This window comes from Mesocricetus auratus, unplaced genomic scaffold (genome assembly GCF_017639785.1).
Source record: "Mesocricetus auratus isolate SY011 unplaced genomic scaffold, BCM_Maur_2.0 Super-Scaffold_100006, whole genome shotgun sequence".
NCBI classification, from domain to species: domain Eukaryota; kingdom Metazoa; phylum Chordata; class Mammalia; order Rodentia; family Cricetidae; genus Mesocricetus; species Mesocricetus auratus.
Genome location: NW_024429190.1, coordinates 87,494,364 through 87,508,904, shown reverse-complemented (window position 1 = coordinate 87,508,904; position 14,541 = coordinate 87,494,364). Strand labels below are relative to the sequence as shown.

Sequence of the window (14,541 nt, the reverse complement as noted above, 5' to 3'; positions counted from 1 at the left end):
CTTGCTGAATCAGGACATTGTTTTATGCCCAGTTCAAAGTGAAGCTTGGTGGTATCTCTGGAAACCTCACAAAGTTTGCCTCTGTTGTTTTTCTTTCAATACCAGAATAATGAGAATGCACTTGAATGATTTAGGGAAAGGGCTGGAAGAAGATCTGAGTTTCATAAGATAGCCCAGCCACCCACCCATCCTAATCTGTTAAACTCCTCTAGTTCCATTCCTTGCTAGGCTATTCAAGGAGTTTATGTGACTTAGGCTGTATAGCCAATAATAATAATGATAACCAGGAAAGTGGTAGCTGCTGTTTAAAGTACAGTACAGTTCAGGTACTGTGATGAGTGTTTAAGTACATTATCTTATGTAGTTTTATCAACATAGCATTTATATGCTTGCTCTAAACATACAGTGGAAAGGTTGGTATCCTAGTCCAAATGTGTCCATCTCAAAATGTGTTCTTAGCCACTATACCGTGAAGTCTTAAATCCAAAGATCGTTAACTTGTCTGTTTATAGTTTTCTTTTTTGACTGTGTCTCATATTTAGCCTTAGTTAGCCTCAGATTTGCTGTCCTCCTACCTCAGTATCCTGCGTACTGGAACTCCCACCCATCTTACTTTCAAGATATATCAACAAACTGAAAGTTTAATGTTTAGAACTCTATATACGTAAGAACAGAATTCCTCACAATAGGGATGGCGCTCTGTGAATGAATGGACTTAGGTACCAGTTGTGAATGAGTCAAATTCAGTTCACTGGGTCCTTAAATCATGAGGATGTTGGCTATAAACCAAAGACAGGCAAGGTTTTGCTACAACCTATAAGATCTGAAGATACAATCTGCTTATAAATCCAGATTGTAGCCCAAGAAAATAAGCATGTGTACATCCATTCATACTTGGAGATTGACCTGTTTTACAACCCAACTGCTTTGAAAAAAATCTTATTTTGCCATTTTTCTAAATATTCTTTTCAAAATTTCAAAGTCTTTCCTAGAAATGCCTGCTCACGCTGCAGTCCTAGATGAAGACTCCATCTTTGGATAATGGGTTTCAAGGGAAAGCATCCGCCTCAGAATCTGGATCCTTCTAAGTAAACTGGAAGTTATGGAGGTTCTAAAGTGCTTACAGAAAATCAGGAAGACCTGGGCTCTTATTCACGAATTAACAGTGTAACTGTGACTCATATTCAAGACAGGGCAGTGAGTACGCTTCTTAACGGCTCACCTACTAAGTATCTATCGGAAGGTGATGTATTGTTATTTGATTGTGAGATTTTTCAATTTTCAGACAGACAATTTAAATTTTATCACAAGCAAAATCCAAAAAGCCAATCATGATCTTTTTAGCTTTTAAACTCTCAACTGGAAAATCATGGCTAGTTATGAGGACTCGGACACTGACAGACACAGGCTGGCTTAAGTAGCAAAGATTTTGGGCAACCCTAAGACCGTAACACGATCAGCATCAGAGACATCTGTCAGGTGGGGTGGCCTGAGGTGAACGGCAGCTAAGTCTCATGTGATCAGGACTCTGGGCTGCTTTGGCTGGTTCTCTTTCCCCCTCTGGAGGTGGCTACCTCCTCCCTCATGAGGTGATGACTGCCTAACACCCTAATCTGCTCTCCATGATGGTGACACAGGATTTACTGACCCCAAGACATGCTAAAAATCTCTCTGTCAAGCATGAATTGCCTATGTAGGTTAAAGGCAGACGTTGAAATCCCTTTAGCTGCTGGTGTAATTGGGATAAGAAATATGCATATGCACACACTCAGAAACACACCACAAAACCAGTAGTCACCAATGCAGCAGTGTCTGTTTCCACTCGGATACAAATGGAATCAAAGATCAAATCAACAGCACATTTGCTCATTAAAGAAATAAAAAGGGTCCCCCCCCCCCAGTGTTGGGCATGGCACGAAGTGCTTGCCTTTGGATCCCACTCATTTATGCTTAAAACTAACTTAGAGGACAAAGACAACAGGGAGGCTAAGCCAGGGAAACGCGCTGACATTAGGCGGGCAAAGACCAGGAGGAGCATAGTCACGGCAGAGACGCATGGTAATAGGAAGTGGTTACCTTTACATTTCTTCTCTTCGGTCTGGAAGGTCTGCGCACTTGAGACGCTCTGATCATTCACGTCGTCCGGATCCAGATGGAATATCGAGCTCGTCCAAGTGGCCTGGATGAGGTGTGGGGATGTCTGCTCATTCTTCAGTGCACCGCGCCTCTCCGCATGGCTCTTCCTGTGCAGGCAGGCTTCGGACATCCCTACGAGCTTCCAGTCCTGTCCTCGCTCTGGACGGGGCTTCTGCTTGTCCCAGGCTGGAAGGCCATTTTCTGGTGGAAGAGGAGTGAAAACATGAAATAACGGACTGTAGGTATTGTCGCGGTTTTGCTGAGATTTTGTGTTTTGGAAGCCAGTTGCTGCTCAGTGCCTTGGGGCTGACAGTTCCCATGCACCTCCACTATGATGTCAGGACATGCTGAGGCTGTCAGCCCTGGGCACAGAGCCACCTACACTGGATACCCCTTTCTCTCGAGCTCCTCCGCGGCAAGTTTCATCACTACAGGAGCGGCCCAAGAGCTAGCTGATACCAGTTTATATCACTGCTTAGACGACCATTTGAGGTCTTGAGTGTCAGGGCTGGCCATGACCTTAGGTCAGATCCTCAGGATGTAGCACATCCGGGATGTGGCCTTGTTTGACTTGGGTTTTAGCACAGACTGACCCGAGAGACATTGTGCCACTTAAGTTGGGCACACGCAAGAGGCCACACACCGAGACTGACAGGCTGTTCTTACCATTTTCTACTCTGATGGGAAATCTAAGGAGACAGGAAGGAGCCACTATCAATAAAACACCACAGCACACCACAGCACAGCACACAGCACACCAGAGCACAGCACACACCACACCACACCACACCACACCACTGCAGCAACAGCCCCCAAGTCTAAACCCAGATCTTTTACATGGAAATTTTGTGTTTTCAGTGGATCCTCAAACTGTCCATGAGATCACACATTCTTTCTGTGTGGTAAATTAAGAGCCCCACAAGTAGAAGGATGAGCCTGGATCTCTTGGTCTGGGTACCGGACTGCTAATCTTTTATTGTTCTTGAGTTCAGTCTTCGGGGTTTGTAGGCCTGTTCTCCAGAATGGGCAAAAGTAGAATTCACATAAGAACTTTCTACTGAGAAGCAGCTTCTCCAGTGACCACTTTCATCTTATTCGATATCTTACTATCTAGGAAGATACAGTAGAGGACAAAAATCATAAGAACACACACTCACCCCAACACTCTCACACATGCACACAAACACTACCCCCCACCACGCACACACAGACATACTCACTCACATACACACCACACACACACACACACACCACACTCACATTCACACACACCACACACTCACACTCATAAACACCTCATACACCACAAACTCACACTTACATGCACACACCATATACACATACAGTCACATATACTCACACACACCACCTACCCACACCACACATACACACACACCACACTCACATTCACACACCATACACTCACACTCATAAACACCTCATACACCACACACACTCACACTTACATGCACACACCGTATACACACAGTCACACACTCACACTTACACTCATACCTACACTACCTACGCACAACACACACATACATACACACCACCTACACACACACCACAGACTCACATGCATACACACACATATATGCACACACTGCAAATACCATACACACAGATACAGAGACACATTTACATGCACACACCACTCACACCACATTCACATTCACATTCATACACACCACACACTCACACTCATAAACACCACACACACCACACACTCATACAATACACACCACATGTATACATCTTCCCTCACACACACTCATATTTACACGTACATACCATATACACACACTTACACTCACACACATACCACATACCATACACATTCAAGCATGTACACACACACGCACACACCACACATACTCACAGTCTCACAATGCACCACCTATACACATACATTCACACGAATGCACACATACATGCACATGCTACACTCACAAATACATACTCACACATACACACACAAAGTGTCACCTGTTTCTAGCATTCCTTAGCAACTATGTGTCAGAATTAGGAGATTGGTAATATATGCTGATTAGAAGACTACAATTATAAGTGTGGTATTTAAACTCTAATTTCTTGTTAGCCTGGGTGATTTGATTGCACATGTCAGACTAGTGTTCCATCACTAGGACGCATCCTTGCCTGGTGAGTTTTCTTTTATGCTGAAATTGCCAAAAGACCACAGTTGAATCCCCGGTGCTTACAAAGACCAATCCATCCTGGCTGTGCTTTGGCATGGGGGATTTCAAGGGAAATGTCAGAGTTAGACATACTTGAGACTTCCATAGCACTCTCCCTGAAGCTACCAGAACCATAGGCAGATTGTCTGGATGGTTTACCTGATATTGTCAGCTGTCAGAAGTCACTTTCAAAGTTATGGTCCCTGTTCTGACTCTCATGTTCTCATATCCACGCACTCAAACTTCTGATTCAGGAGAGAGTGAAGGATGGCAGAGCAGGAATCTGCACAGGATTTCTCTTTCCTTTTTCCTTTCCTTTCCTTTCCTTTCCTTTCCTTTCCTTTCCTTTCCTTTCCTTTCCTTCCCTTTCCCTGAATCTCTCCCACCTCCCTCCCTCCACTTGCCCTTCCCTTCCTTCCTGAGAAAGATTTTAGTTTTACTTGTGTGCCTCCCCCACTGTTCATGAGTGTGTCTGTAAAGTGCCTGCAGAACCCAAAGACCACATCTGATTGGCTAGAGCTGGAGTTGTGAGCCTCCTAGTGTGGGTGCTGGGAATCACACCGTGTCTATGGGAGGAGCAGGAGCCAGCACTCTGAACTGCTGAGCTGTCTCCCCAGCCTCCAGCACCGGATTTCTTTGCCTAGTAAATGGAAGAAGCACTGTGGCTTCAAGTGGCTTGTGTGTCCTGTAGGAGCATCTTACTGTGTGCTGGGTTTTGGGTTGTACTGTTGCTCTGAAACAGGGAAAGGTACTGGGAATTCTCCACGCTTAGGACTGTGTGCATTGGGCAGATTAAACAAGCATGGGGCTTTTTTCTCAGGGTTATAAGGCATTATTCATTGTGGGGTGAATCAACTCTTTCTCTTCCCAAGCATGCCCACCACTGGTACAATTACAGGCATTTATTCTCACTGTCCGTTGAAAGGAAACAACAGGTTGAGATCTTCAAGATTGTATTGCGTTCCAAACTCAACTTCTGTGCAGAGTTCATTCAAGAACCTATTATTCATGAGGTTTAGGTTTCTTGTGGTTTAATGCAAAGGTTAATCCTGGGCCTGGAGAAACTCACTCTACTCCCACAAGAAAGCTCACCCGCGCATGTTTCTGCTCTTCCCATTTTATTTTCAGAAAGTAAATCCCCCAGCAAACTGTACCCTGTAAAGTTCAGCTTAAAGAATCTTACACTTCTCAGAGGGTTTTGTGAAGCTTCTACCATATGACCTTTTTTGCACTAATTTCTAAAAGTTGGTAGTAATTCCCCAGCCCTAACTAAAAATAAATGTAGAAATCAGGAAGTTGCTATTCCTTACTGACTCTGGGTCTCAGATGAAAGGTGTCTAAGGACTGTGCATCCAATGGGACATTCTGTGTCAAAGCAGAGCCCGTAAAAGCTTGTTCTGCATGTCCCTTGGGCCAGCAAGAGGGGGTTTCTTCTCGAAAGGCAGGGTATGTTTGGGGTAAGGTAAGCAATAGGATTGCCTTCCGCTTACCAAAGAAAAACACTTGAGAAGGTTTGGGTAAAGGGCTCCATTCACAGGAGGCACTTACAAGTTCATAATTACTGTCTGCAATTACATTCGAAATAATGATATTCAGTTGCTTAATTGGCAGGTTTATGGGATACACACTGCTGGGAAAACTGGAGACTGAGAAACCCTGGCTGGGTTATGGGAAAATGCAACAGGAATTTCTTTAAAGAGAATACTTGATTCATATCCACCCAAGAGTAGGGGAGTGCATGCAATTCTTACTGCATTTCCAAGGAAGGATGGGCACCCATAGTGCCAAGCCCTTAAATTCTATTTATTGGGTGTATGTTCAATGATGAAGACTATAAGGTCTACATATATGCCGCTAGTAAAATGTCTTTGAGTTTCTTTTCCTATTACTAAATCACGTGTCCAAATCTTTTCACTCCCCAAAGTTCATGGCAATGGATTATTCCTTTCTAGAGGGATTAACATCCTAAGAGTCAATCAGTGACTCCCAACCCTTGGGACTGATCAGAATCACCACAGGTGCTAATCACAGCATTAAGATCTGACTTTTTAAATTGGGCTAGGGCCTCAGCATGTATGATTCTGCTAAGTTCTCCAGGTGACTGAGATGCCCAACAGAGTCTGAGATCCAAAGGACCAAGGTAAATCTGAAGCAATAAAGCAAATTATTGGCATTTTGAGGATAAATTGTATACTCTCAGCCTCTAATGTTTATTTTACACAGCCTTATATAATGTTCCAGTTAGTTTTTATTGTCAAGCCCACATAACCTACAGTCACTTGGGAAGAAGGAACTTCAACCAAAGAAACACCTTTTTCAGATTGGCCTGTAGCCATGTCTGTGAGGGCTTGTCTTGATTGATGGCTGATGCCAGAGGGCATCACTCTCTCCAAGTAGGCAAGAGTGAGCCAGTTGATGGGCCAGCAAGCAGGGTTTCTTCATTGTTTCTGCCCTGAGTTCCCTCAATAATCAATTATAACCTGGAAATGTGAGTTATAATAAACTCTTTTGTCCCCTAAGTTGCTTTTGGTCCTGTTGTTTAGCAGAGCAGCAGAAAGAAAACTAGGTAGAGAAGACTTGTATTGTCATTCACAAATACCCCAGCTGCTGTTACGTCCACTGGGTGAATTCCTGAGGCACTGGCTGTATATTGTCCTGAAGATTGCAGGTATGGATGTAAGTATTTGTTCAAAGAAATTGCTTTGGGGATTATCTGGAGCATACTGCACATAGTGGTATAAATCATTTTTTAAAGGCTTAGGGATGTAGTTGAGTTGGTAGAGTGCATTCCCAGCACACACAAAGATCTGGGTTCAATCCCCAGAAACACACTGACTAGACATAGTAGCATATATCTCAGCAAGAGATGGAGACAAGAGGGTCAGGATGTCAAGGGTCAAGGTCAGAGAGTTAGAGGCCAGTCAGGCCTACATGAGATTCTGTCTCAAAAAAGGGAGGGGTCAGTTCTCTGCTTAGCATTCATAAGGACCCAGGTTGGAGTGCCAAAAGGGGAAGATCCTAAAAATAATCGTATCTTATTATTCACATGATACAGGCCATTTGTTCTTAATGGATATCTGGCTTTTAAACAACATTCTACATAAAGGAGTTAGCCAATATAATGTCAGTTATGATAGGAGTTAGTAGACAGAATAAAAGACAATGACTAGATGAGACATGTGAACTAACACTAGAACAGCATGGGCCTGGTTGTCTCAAGGGAGTTTAGACACAAATAATTGGATCTGCATTTCATGACTGTCATGCTAACAGCTTTCAGTGCCATAACACTGACCTACATGGTCTTTAGCAAAGGAGAAATGAACAGAAACCTCAAGAACTTAGCTACCTACATCCTATCTCTGGACTTCATACTAAAGGTGATAGAAAACAAATCTGTCTGTCAAAGAAGGGAAATTATACCAAAATATTCAAGTATTTCAGGACACAAAAGCCAGTTGATATCTTAGAAAGGACCTAAAGTAAAGGAAACAATACTATGGGCAAGTGTCCAGAACGGTCATCTGAGTAGGCTGGGATTTCCTGCTACTCCTTCTGAAGGTGTTTAGCTTGTATTAAAAGATCATTACTGTCAGGCACTGAGTAAGACGGTGTCAATACATACCATGATCTGAAAACCTGGGTGTGTGGAATTGTTCTGTGAACATATTGTTAATTTGTTTATTTTTCTAAGATTTTTTTTACTTTAATGTGTACGGATGAGTGTGCATAGGAGGTGTGGCATGTGTAGGGATGTACCACGTGTGTGAGGGTACCCATGAAGGCCAGAAGGGGGCATCACATTACCTGGAGTCATAGTTACTGGCGGTTAGGAGCTGCCTGACACTGGTGCTGTGAACCCAACTCAGGCCTCTGGAAGAGCAGCAAGTGCTCTTAACCACCTTTCTGTGGTATTCGAACCCCCAGGACTGCTTCCCACCTTTCCTGCCAAGGCCCCTCATGGTGATTTACTCTTCCACAGTCTTGCCCTATGGTGTATACTCTAGACACAGAAGCTAACGCAGGCGCCCTGCTCCTCAGAGTCTCTGTAGAGATTCCACTAGTCCTTGATGCCCCTTGCCAATTCTCCCACAGCCAGTTCCTTTCACAGAGACATTTCTGAGAGAACTTTCCTGACCAGTTCCCCAATCATTTCCTATAGATCTTATTTCAATCTCTAGAACGTTCTTGTCTGCTCTCACTAGAAGTGCAAACATGAGGGGAGCGGAGCCAATATTTCCAGGGTCCCCACTGTGCTGAGCCCCCAGGAGAAATCCTTACACATGGTTAGGTGCTTAATGTACTTACACAGGAAGTGTGAGCCCTGATTACAAAAGCAGGCACCAAGACTAGAAAGTGATGTGGACACATATGACAGGCAAGGCTTCCTACCCAGGTCTGCTGACTCTAAAGTCAACTTTCTGTTGTTCTGTTAAAACTGTTTCCAATTGTGAGAGGTTAAACACCTCATTCAAAGGAATGCTTCTTCCTTCATATTTCTGGAATCTCCAAAAGAGAAGTTTATTAGAGAGGAAAAAACAAATGCAGAAAGAAAAGAAAAAGGAAGGAAGGAAGGAAGGAAGGAAGGGAGAAAGGGAAGAAAGGTTACTTGTGCGAATTTTGAGATGCGATGTATGCTTTAAAGAAACCAGTATTGAGTTAATACATAGCCACTGGATACTATGTTTCTGGCCTTGCAATCAAGGCAGAATATCATGGCCGCAGGAGTTTGTGGCACAGAAGCTTCCTAGTTATCAAATGGCATAAAAATAGACACACAGAGAGATTAGGGACTCCAAAGTCATCCCTAGTGACTTACATCCTCCAATAATCCCCACTTCTTACCTTTCACTCTTTTGCAATAAGGTGATATTATTCTAAAGCAATAAACACACTCAACATGCCAGTGCCCTTGAAACAGTGCCTGATATGTTAAAAGCCCATCTTTTATGCATCCCCAATTACCTTCCTTTCCTTTCCCTCATGCTCCCAACTCCAGTCTCCTCTACAGTTGGCTTTCAGAGATCTCCCCTGGAAGAAAGGAGCTGGGTCAACGACATCATGCCAGCATGTCAGTGACTGAGAATCTGAGACCAATCACCACCCAGAAGTTGTGGTTTAAGGTTAATGCCTGGAAAGTGTTGGCTGTGACCCACAGATGGACGTGGAGAGCAGATTTCTAGCTTCTATGAGAGACATCATGAGAGACGGTGTGATGAAGACTCCCTTTACCATTATTAGGTAAATTTGGGGCTCAGATAACAGTGGTGAAAGCACAGCTTGACTGTTACACAACCTTGAAGGTATATCTCTTTCCAAGGTTAGCTGAAGTAACCTCCCACCCTCCTGATTCCCTGGCACTTTCTATCCACCCCCTTCCATGTGTTGCCTTCTACCTCCGATCCCATTTACATACATGTATATAATGTCCTTGTGCTTTTGATGTTGCTGTAATACACACAGTGTCTAGTATAATGTCCTAAGTGCTATTTAATACCCCTCCCTAATAGGCCATTAGTTGTGTGCTGTTTGCCTGCCTGAAAACAACCTAAGGAAGGAAAGCTGTTGAATGCTCCTAGACACACAGCCCATTGTGGTGTAGAAGGCATGGCAGCTGGCCTGTGAGGTGGTTGGTCACACTGCATCCATAAAAGGATGCGGAGGATGGACTATCCCCATCCTCCAGTGAGACTCCATCCCCTCAAGTTTCCACAGCCTTCCAAAACAGCATCACCAGCTGGGAAGGGAGTATTCAATCACAGCGTGGAGAGGTACAGCTCACATGCAAACCACAATGCTTTGTAAAGAGAAAATATTTCCTAAGCACATTCCTGCTTTCTTATTCAAAAGCCATCGGAATGTGCCAGGGACTCGTCACTGATGGCCATTCAGAGATACTCTTGTGATCTTCATCTGCCAGGACTGCCAGTGGAAAGGGAAGCCACTTGCATTATAAGATTTGGGCCCCTGATGGTCAAAGATCACACCCTGACTTTGCCATATGTGAGCTTTGATGTGGGGCAGACTGCTTCTCATCTTTGCATCTCTGTTTATGACTCTACTATGCAAGGCGGTACCTTGCTGTGTCCTCTGTGATCATGCCAATGGCACATGCTTGTCTGACTGGATTCTACTCCAAATCTTCATCTCTTAACCCACAAATATTTGAAATAATCTGACCACACAACCAAGAGAGCTCTAAGTATACTTGAGGTGGATCAGAGTACATGTGATCTTCTAATCCAGGAATTCAAATTCATTGCGCTATAACATGCTCAACACAGGGCAGTCAGCTGCAGTGGTCAGCATCAAAGCTCTACAACAAGGCAGCTGGGCAGTGCACAGATGTAGCTATGACACCTCAAACAGCTCTGGGAAACCTGCAGACATAAAGGCATCCAGATCATCAAGATGGCATCACTCTTGGCATCCGTATTCCATGAACATTGTCTAAAGTACAGGCTTAGCTCACTGTCTGCCACCCAGAGGATGTCTGGGGAGGACATCCACAGGGGACACCGGGGCAGGGCTGCTTGATGTGGATCTGTTAGTTGGCTCTATCAGGGTTAAATGGGCAGGCTGTTGGAAGGTTCTGTTGTTTCTCTGTGTCTTTGGATCCATATGAGGTGACTGCCTGGCTTGGACAGGCCTTCAAGAGCAGGGTCTAGCAGGCCACTACTTCCATTCAAGGAAGCATCAGTGGGGGAAAACTCCCTAGCTGATGTAAAAACAAAAAAACAAAAAAACAAGAGATGGGGTGAGTCAGGAGTAGAAGGCATATGGCTGAGGTGGAAGGCTACATGACCTTAAGCAGTTTTGTTAATAAGTTAAGGATGGAAAAACCTCAGAGGATTAATGTGAAAATGACAGAGGCCAACATGGATGCATAGCATCGCACAAATACTCTAGGTGCTCAGTGTGGTCCCTTCCTCTTTCACTGCTGACAAGCACGGGACATGCTTTACTATGCTGTGTTCTGCTAATGGCAAGGAACCTGGGTGCTTTCCTCCCAAGTTCCCTTTATCCTTCAACAGACAGAAATGTTTTAAGCCATCCTGGGCCCAGCTTTTCCTCACTACTGTGACTTGGGATGAGTTCCCCTCCTTTGGAAGGATGCGTGTCTAGCAACATGTAATCCTGTTCCATTTTGAATATTTTATTGGTGAATGCCAGTATTCCCAGTGAGAAGACTCAGATAGGCCTGGAGACGGGGCCCACATATTACATTTATCCTTTCCATAATTTAGACCTATAGATGAGAGTGGAATGTTCCACCCATTATAAGGTATAGGGGTTTGTATCACAGCTAGATTCCAGCCCTCTTGGCTTCTAAAGGAATTGGTGGTAGGGAGGATGGTAAAGGAAGGGAATTAATGCTAATACTAAGATTAACAGTAGCTAAAAACCATCAAGAATTGGACACCAACAGAGCAGCTGGCAGGTCTCCTGCAGGCAGGCTGCTCCAGCCCCACTCCACTGGACTCTGTAACCTACAAGTTCCACTCTGCCCTCAAACCCACCTACCCACTATGACCTCAGTGGCTCCCTGAGACTCAGACTGAAACTCTACAGATAGGAAATGAAAAATTCCTTTAGAGAAATGGAGGAAAAGACAAACAAAAAATTAGTAGAAATCAATAAATCTCTTAAAGGAAGCCAAGCAAACCAAGAACAAACAATCAAATAGGTAAGGCAAACAGTTCAAAGAGTTCATGACTTGAAAACTAAAATAGGGGCAATAAAGAAAACACAAATTGAGGGAATGCCATAAATAGAAAATCTGTGCAAATGAATAGGAACTACAGATGCAAGCATAACCAACAGAATATAAGAGATGGAAGACAGAAGCTCAGGAATTGAAGATATAATAGAGGAAATAGATTCATTGGTCAAACAAAATATTAAATTCAAAAACTTCTTAGCACAAGACATCCAGGAAATCTGGGACACCATGAAAAGACCAAAGCTAAGAATAATAGGGATAGAAGGAGAAGAAGTCCAGTTCAAAGGTACAGAAAATATATTCAATAAAATAATAGAAGAAAACCTTCCCAACCTAAGGAAGGATATGCCTATGAAGGTATAAGAAGCTTACAGAACACCAAATAGAATAGACTGGACCAAAAAGAGTCCCCTGCTATATAATAATCAACATGCTAAACATACAGAATAAAAAAGAATATTAAGAGCTGCAAAGGAAAAATGCCAAGTAACATATAGAGGAAGACCTATCAGAATGACACCCTATTTCTCAATGGAAACTCTGAAAGCCAAAAGGTCCTGGACAGATGTGCTACAGACACTAAGAGACCATGGATGCCACTCAGACAACTAAACCCAGCAAAGCTTAGAAAAAAACAAGATATTCCATAACAAAATCAGATTTAAATAATACCTATCCATGAATCCAGCCTTACAGAAAGTATTAGAAGGAAAACTCTAACCCAAGGAAGTTAGCTACACCCACAAAAACACAGGCAACAGATAACCTCACACCAGCAAACCCCAAAGAAAGGAAACACACAAACACTATCACCTCAAAATAACAGGAATTAACAATCACTGGTCATTAACATCTTTTAATATCAATGGAATCAATTCACCTATAAAAAGACACAGGCTAACAGAGTGGATACAAAAACAGGATCAATCCTTCTACTGCATACAAGAAACATACATTAACCACAAAGACAGACATTACCTCAGAATAAAGGGTTGGGAAAATATTTTCTAATCAAACAGACCTAAGAAACAAGTGGGTGTGTAGATATGCTAATATCTAATAAAATAGACTTCAAACTAAAATCACTCAAAAGAGATGGAGAACGTCACTTCATACTCATCACAGGAAATATCCATCAAGATGAAGTCTCAATTCCGACCATCCATGCCCCAAATATAAGAGTACCTACATATATAAAAGAAACATTACTAAAGCTTAAGTCCCACATCAAACTCTATACATTAATAGTGGGAGATTTTAATACCCCACTTTCACCAATAGACAGGTCTGCAAGACAAAAATAAGATAACTAACAGATGTCATGACTTAAATGGACTTAACAGACATCTATAGAACATTCCACCCAGAAACAAAAGAGTATACCTTCTTCTCAGAACCTCATGGAACCTTTTCTAAAATTGACCACATATTCATTAACAAAGCAAACCTCAACAGATACAAAAAAATTGGAATAACTCCCTGTATCTTATTGGCTTAAAGCTAGAATTCAACAACATTAATTGCAAAAATCCTACAAACTCATGGAAATTGAACAATGCTCAACTGAATCACCTCTGGGTTAGGGAAGAAATAAAGAAATACATTAAAGACTTCTTAGAATTCAGTGAAAATGAAAGCCGAACATACCCAAACTTATGGGACACTTTGAAAGCAGTGCTAAGAGCAAAGTTCACAGCACTAAGTGCCTACATAAGTACATTGGAGAAATCTCACACAAGCGACTTAACAGCACACTTGAAAGCTCTAGAACAACAACAACAACAACAACAACAACAAAAGCAAACTCAGCCAGGAGTACATGCCAGGAAATAATTAAATTGAGGGTCGAAATCAATAAAATAGAAACAAAGAAAACAATACAGAGAATCAATGAAACAAAGAACTGGTTCTTTGAGAAAACCAATTAGACAGACAGACCCTTATCCAAAATAACCAAAAGGCAGAGAGAGAATATTCAAATTAACAAAATCATAAATGAAAAGGTTGATGTAACAATGGACACTGAGGAAATCCAAAGGAATGAATCATTAGGTCATACTTTGAAAACCTGTACTCCATTGGAAAATTGGAAAATCTAAAAGCAATTGACAATTTTTCTGAATAGGTACTGTTGTAATTTAAGAAAAGCGGTGCTCAAGAAAAAGACACCATGTGATAGGGTTCAAGAAGAGGGTTTTTTTTTAATTAGGGAAAGGGATCATAAAAAGGAGAAAGGGGAGGGGGGAGACTGGCCTCTGGGGATGGGAGCAGCAGGAGAGAGGAAAAGGGGGAGAGAGAAAAGAGAAAGGGGAACAGATAGAGGGAGAGAAAGAGAGGTATGGGAGGTGGACAGGGACCTTTTTAAAGGTGGTGCTCTTAGTGACTGCAGCTGAGGGTGTATCCTGTCAGAACCCCAAGGACAGGCAGTATGGATACCTAAATACTAATAGGAACCACATACCAAAATTAAATAAAGACCAGATA

At 42.7% G+C, this 14,541-nt stretch overlaps 1 protein-coding gene across 8 annotated transcripts in view; it reads right to left on the bottom strand.

Annotated features, from left to right (window-relative positions):
* The window catches only part of Thrb (thyroid hormone receptor beta), a 355,538-nt gene that overhangs the window by 71,858 nt on the left and 269,139 nt on the right, over positions 1-14,541 (bottom strand). For all 8 annotated transcript variants that reach the window (XM_040747636.1, XM_040747637.1, XM_013121179.3 and 5 more), the window contains one exon: positions 2,077-2,337. In XM_040747636.1, coding sequence (XP_040603570.1) covers positions 2,077-2,337 — 261 coding nt within the window. The remainder of the gene's footprint in view (positions 1-2,076; positions 2,338-14,541) is intronic.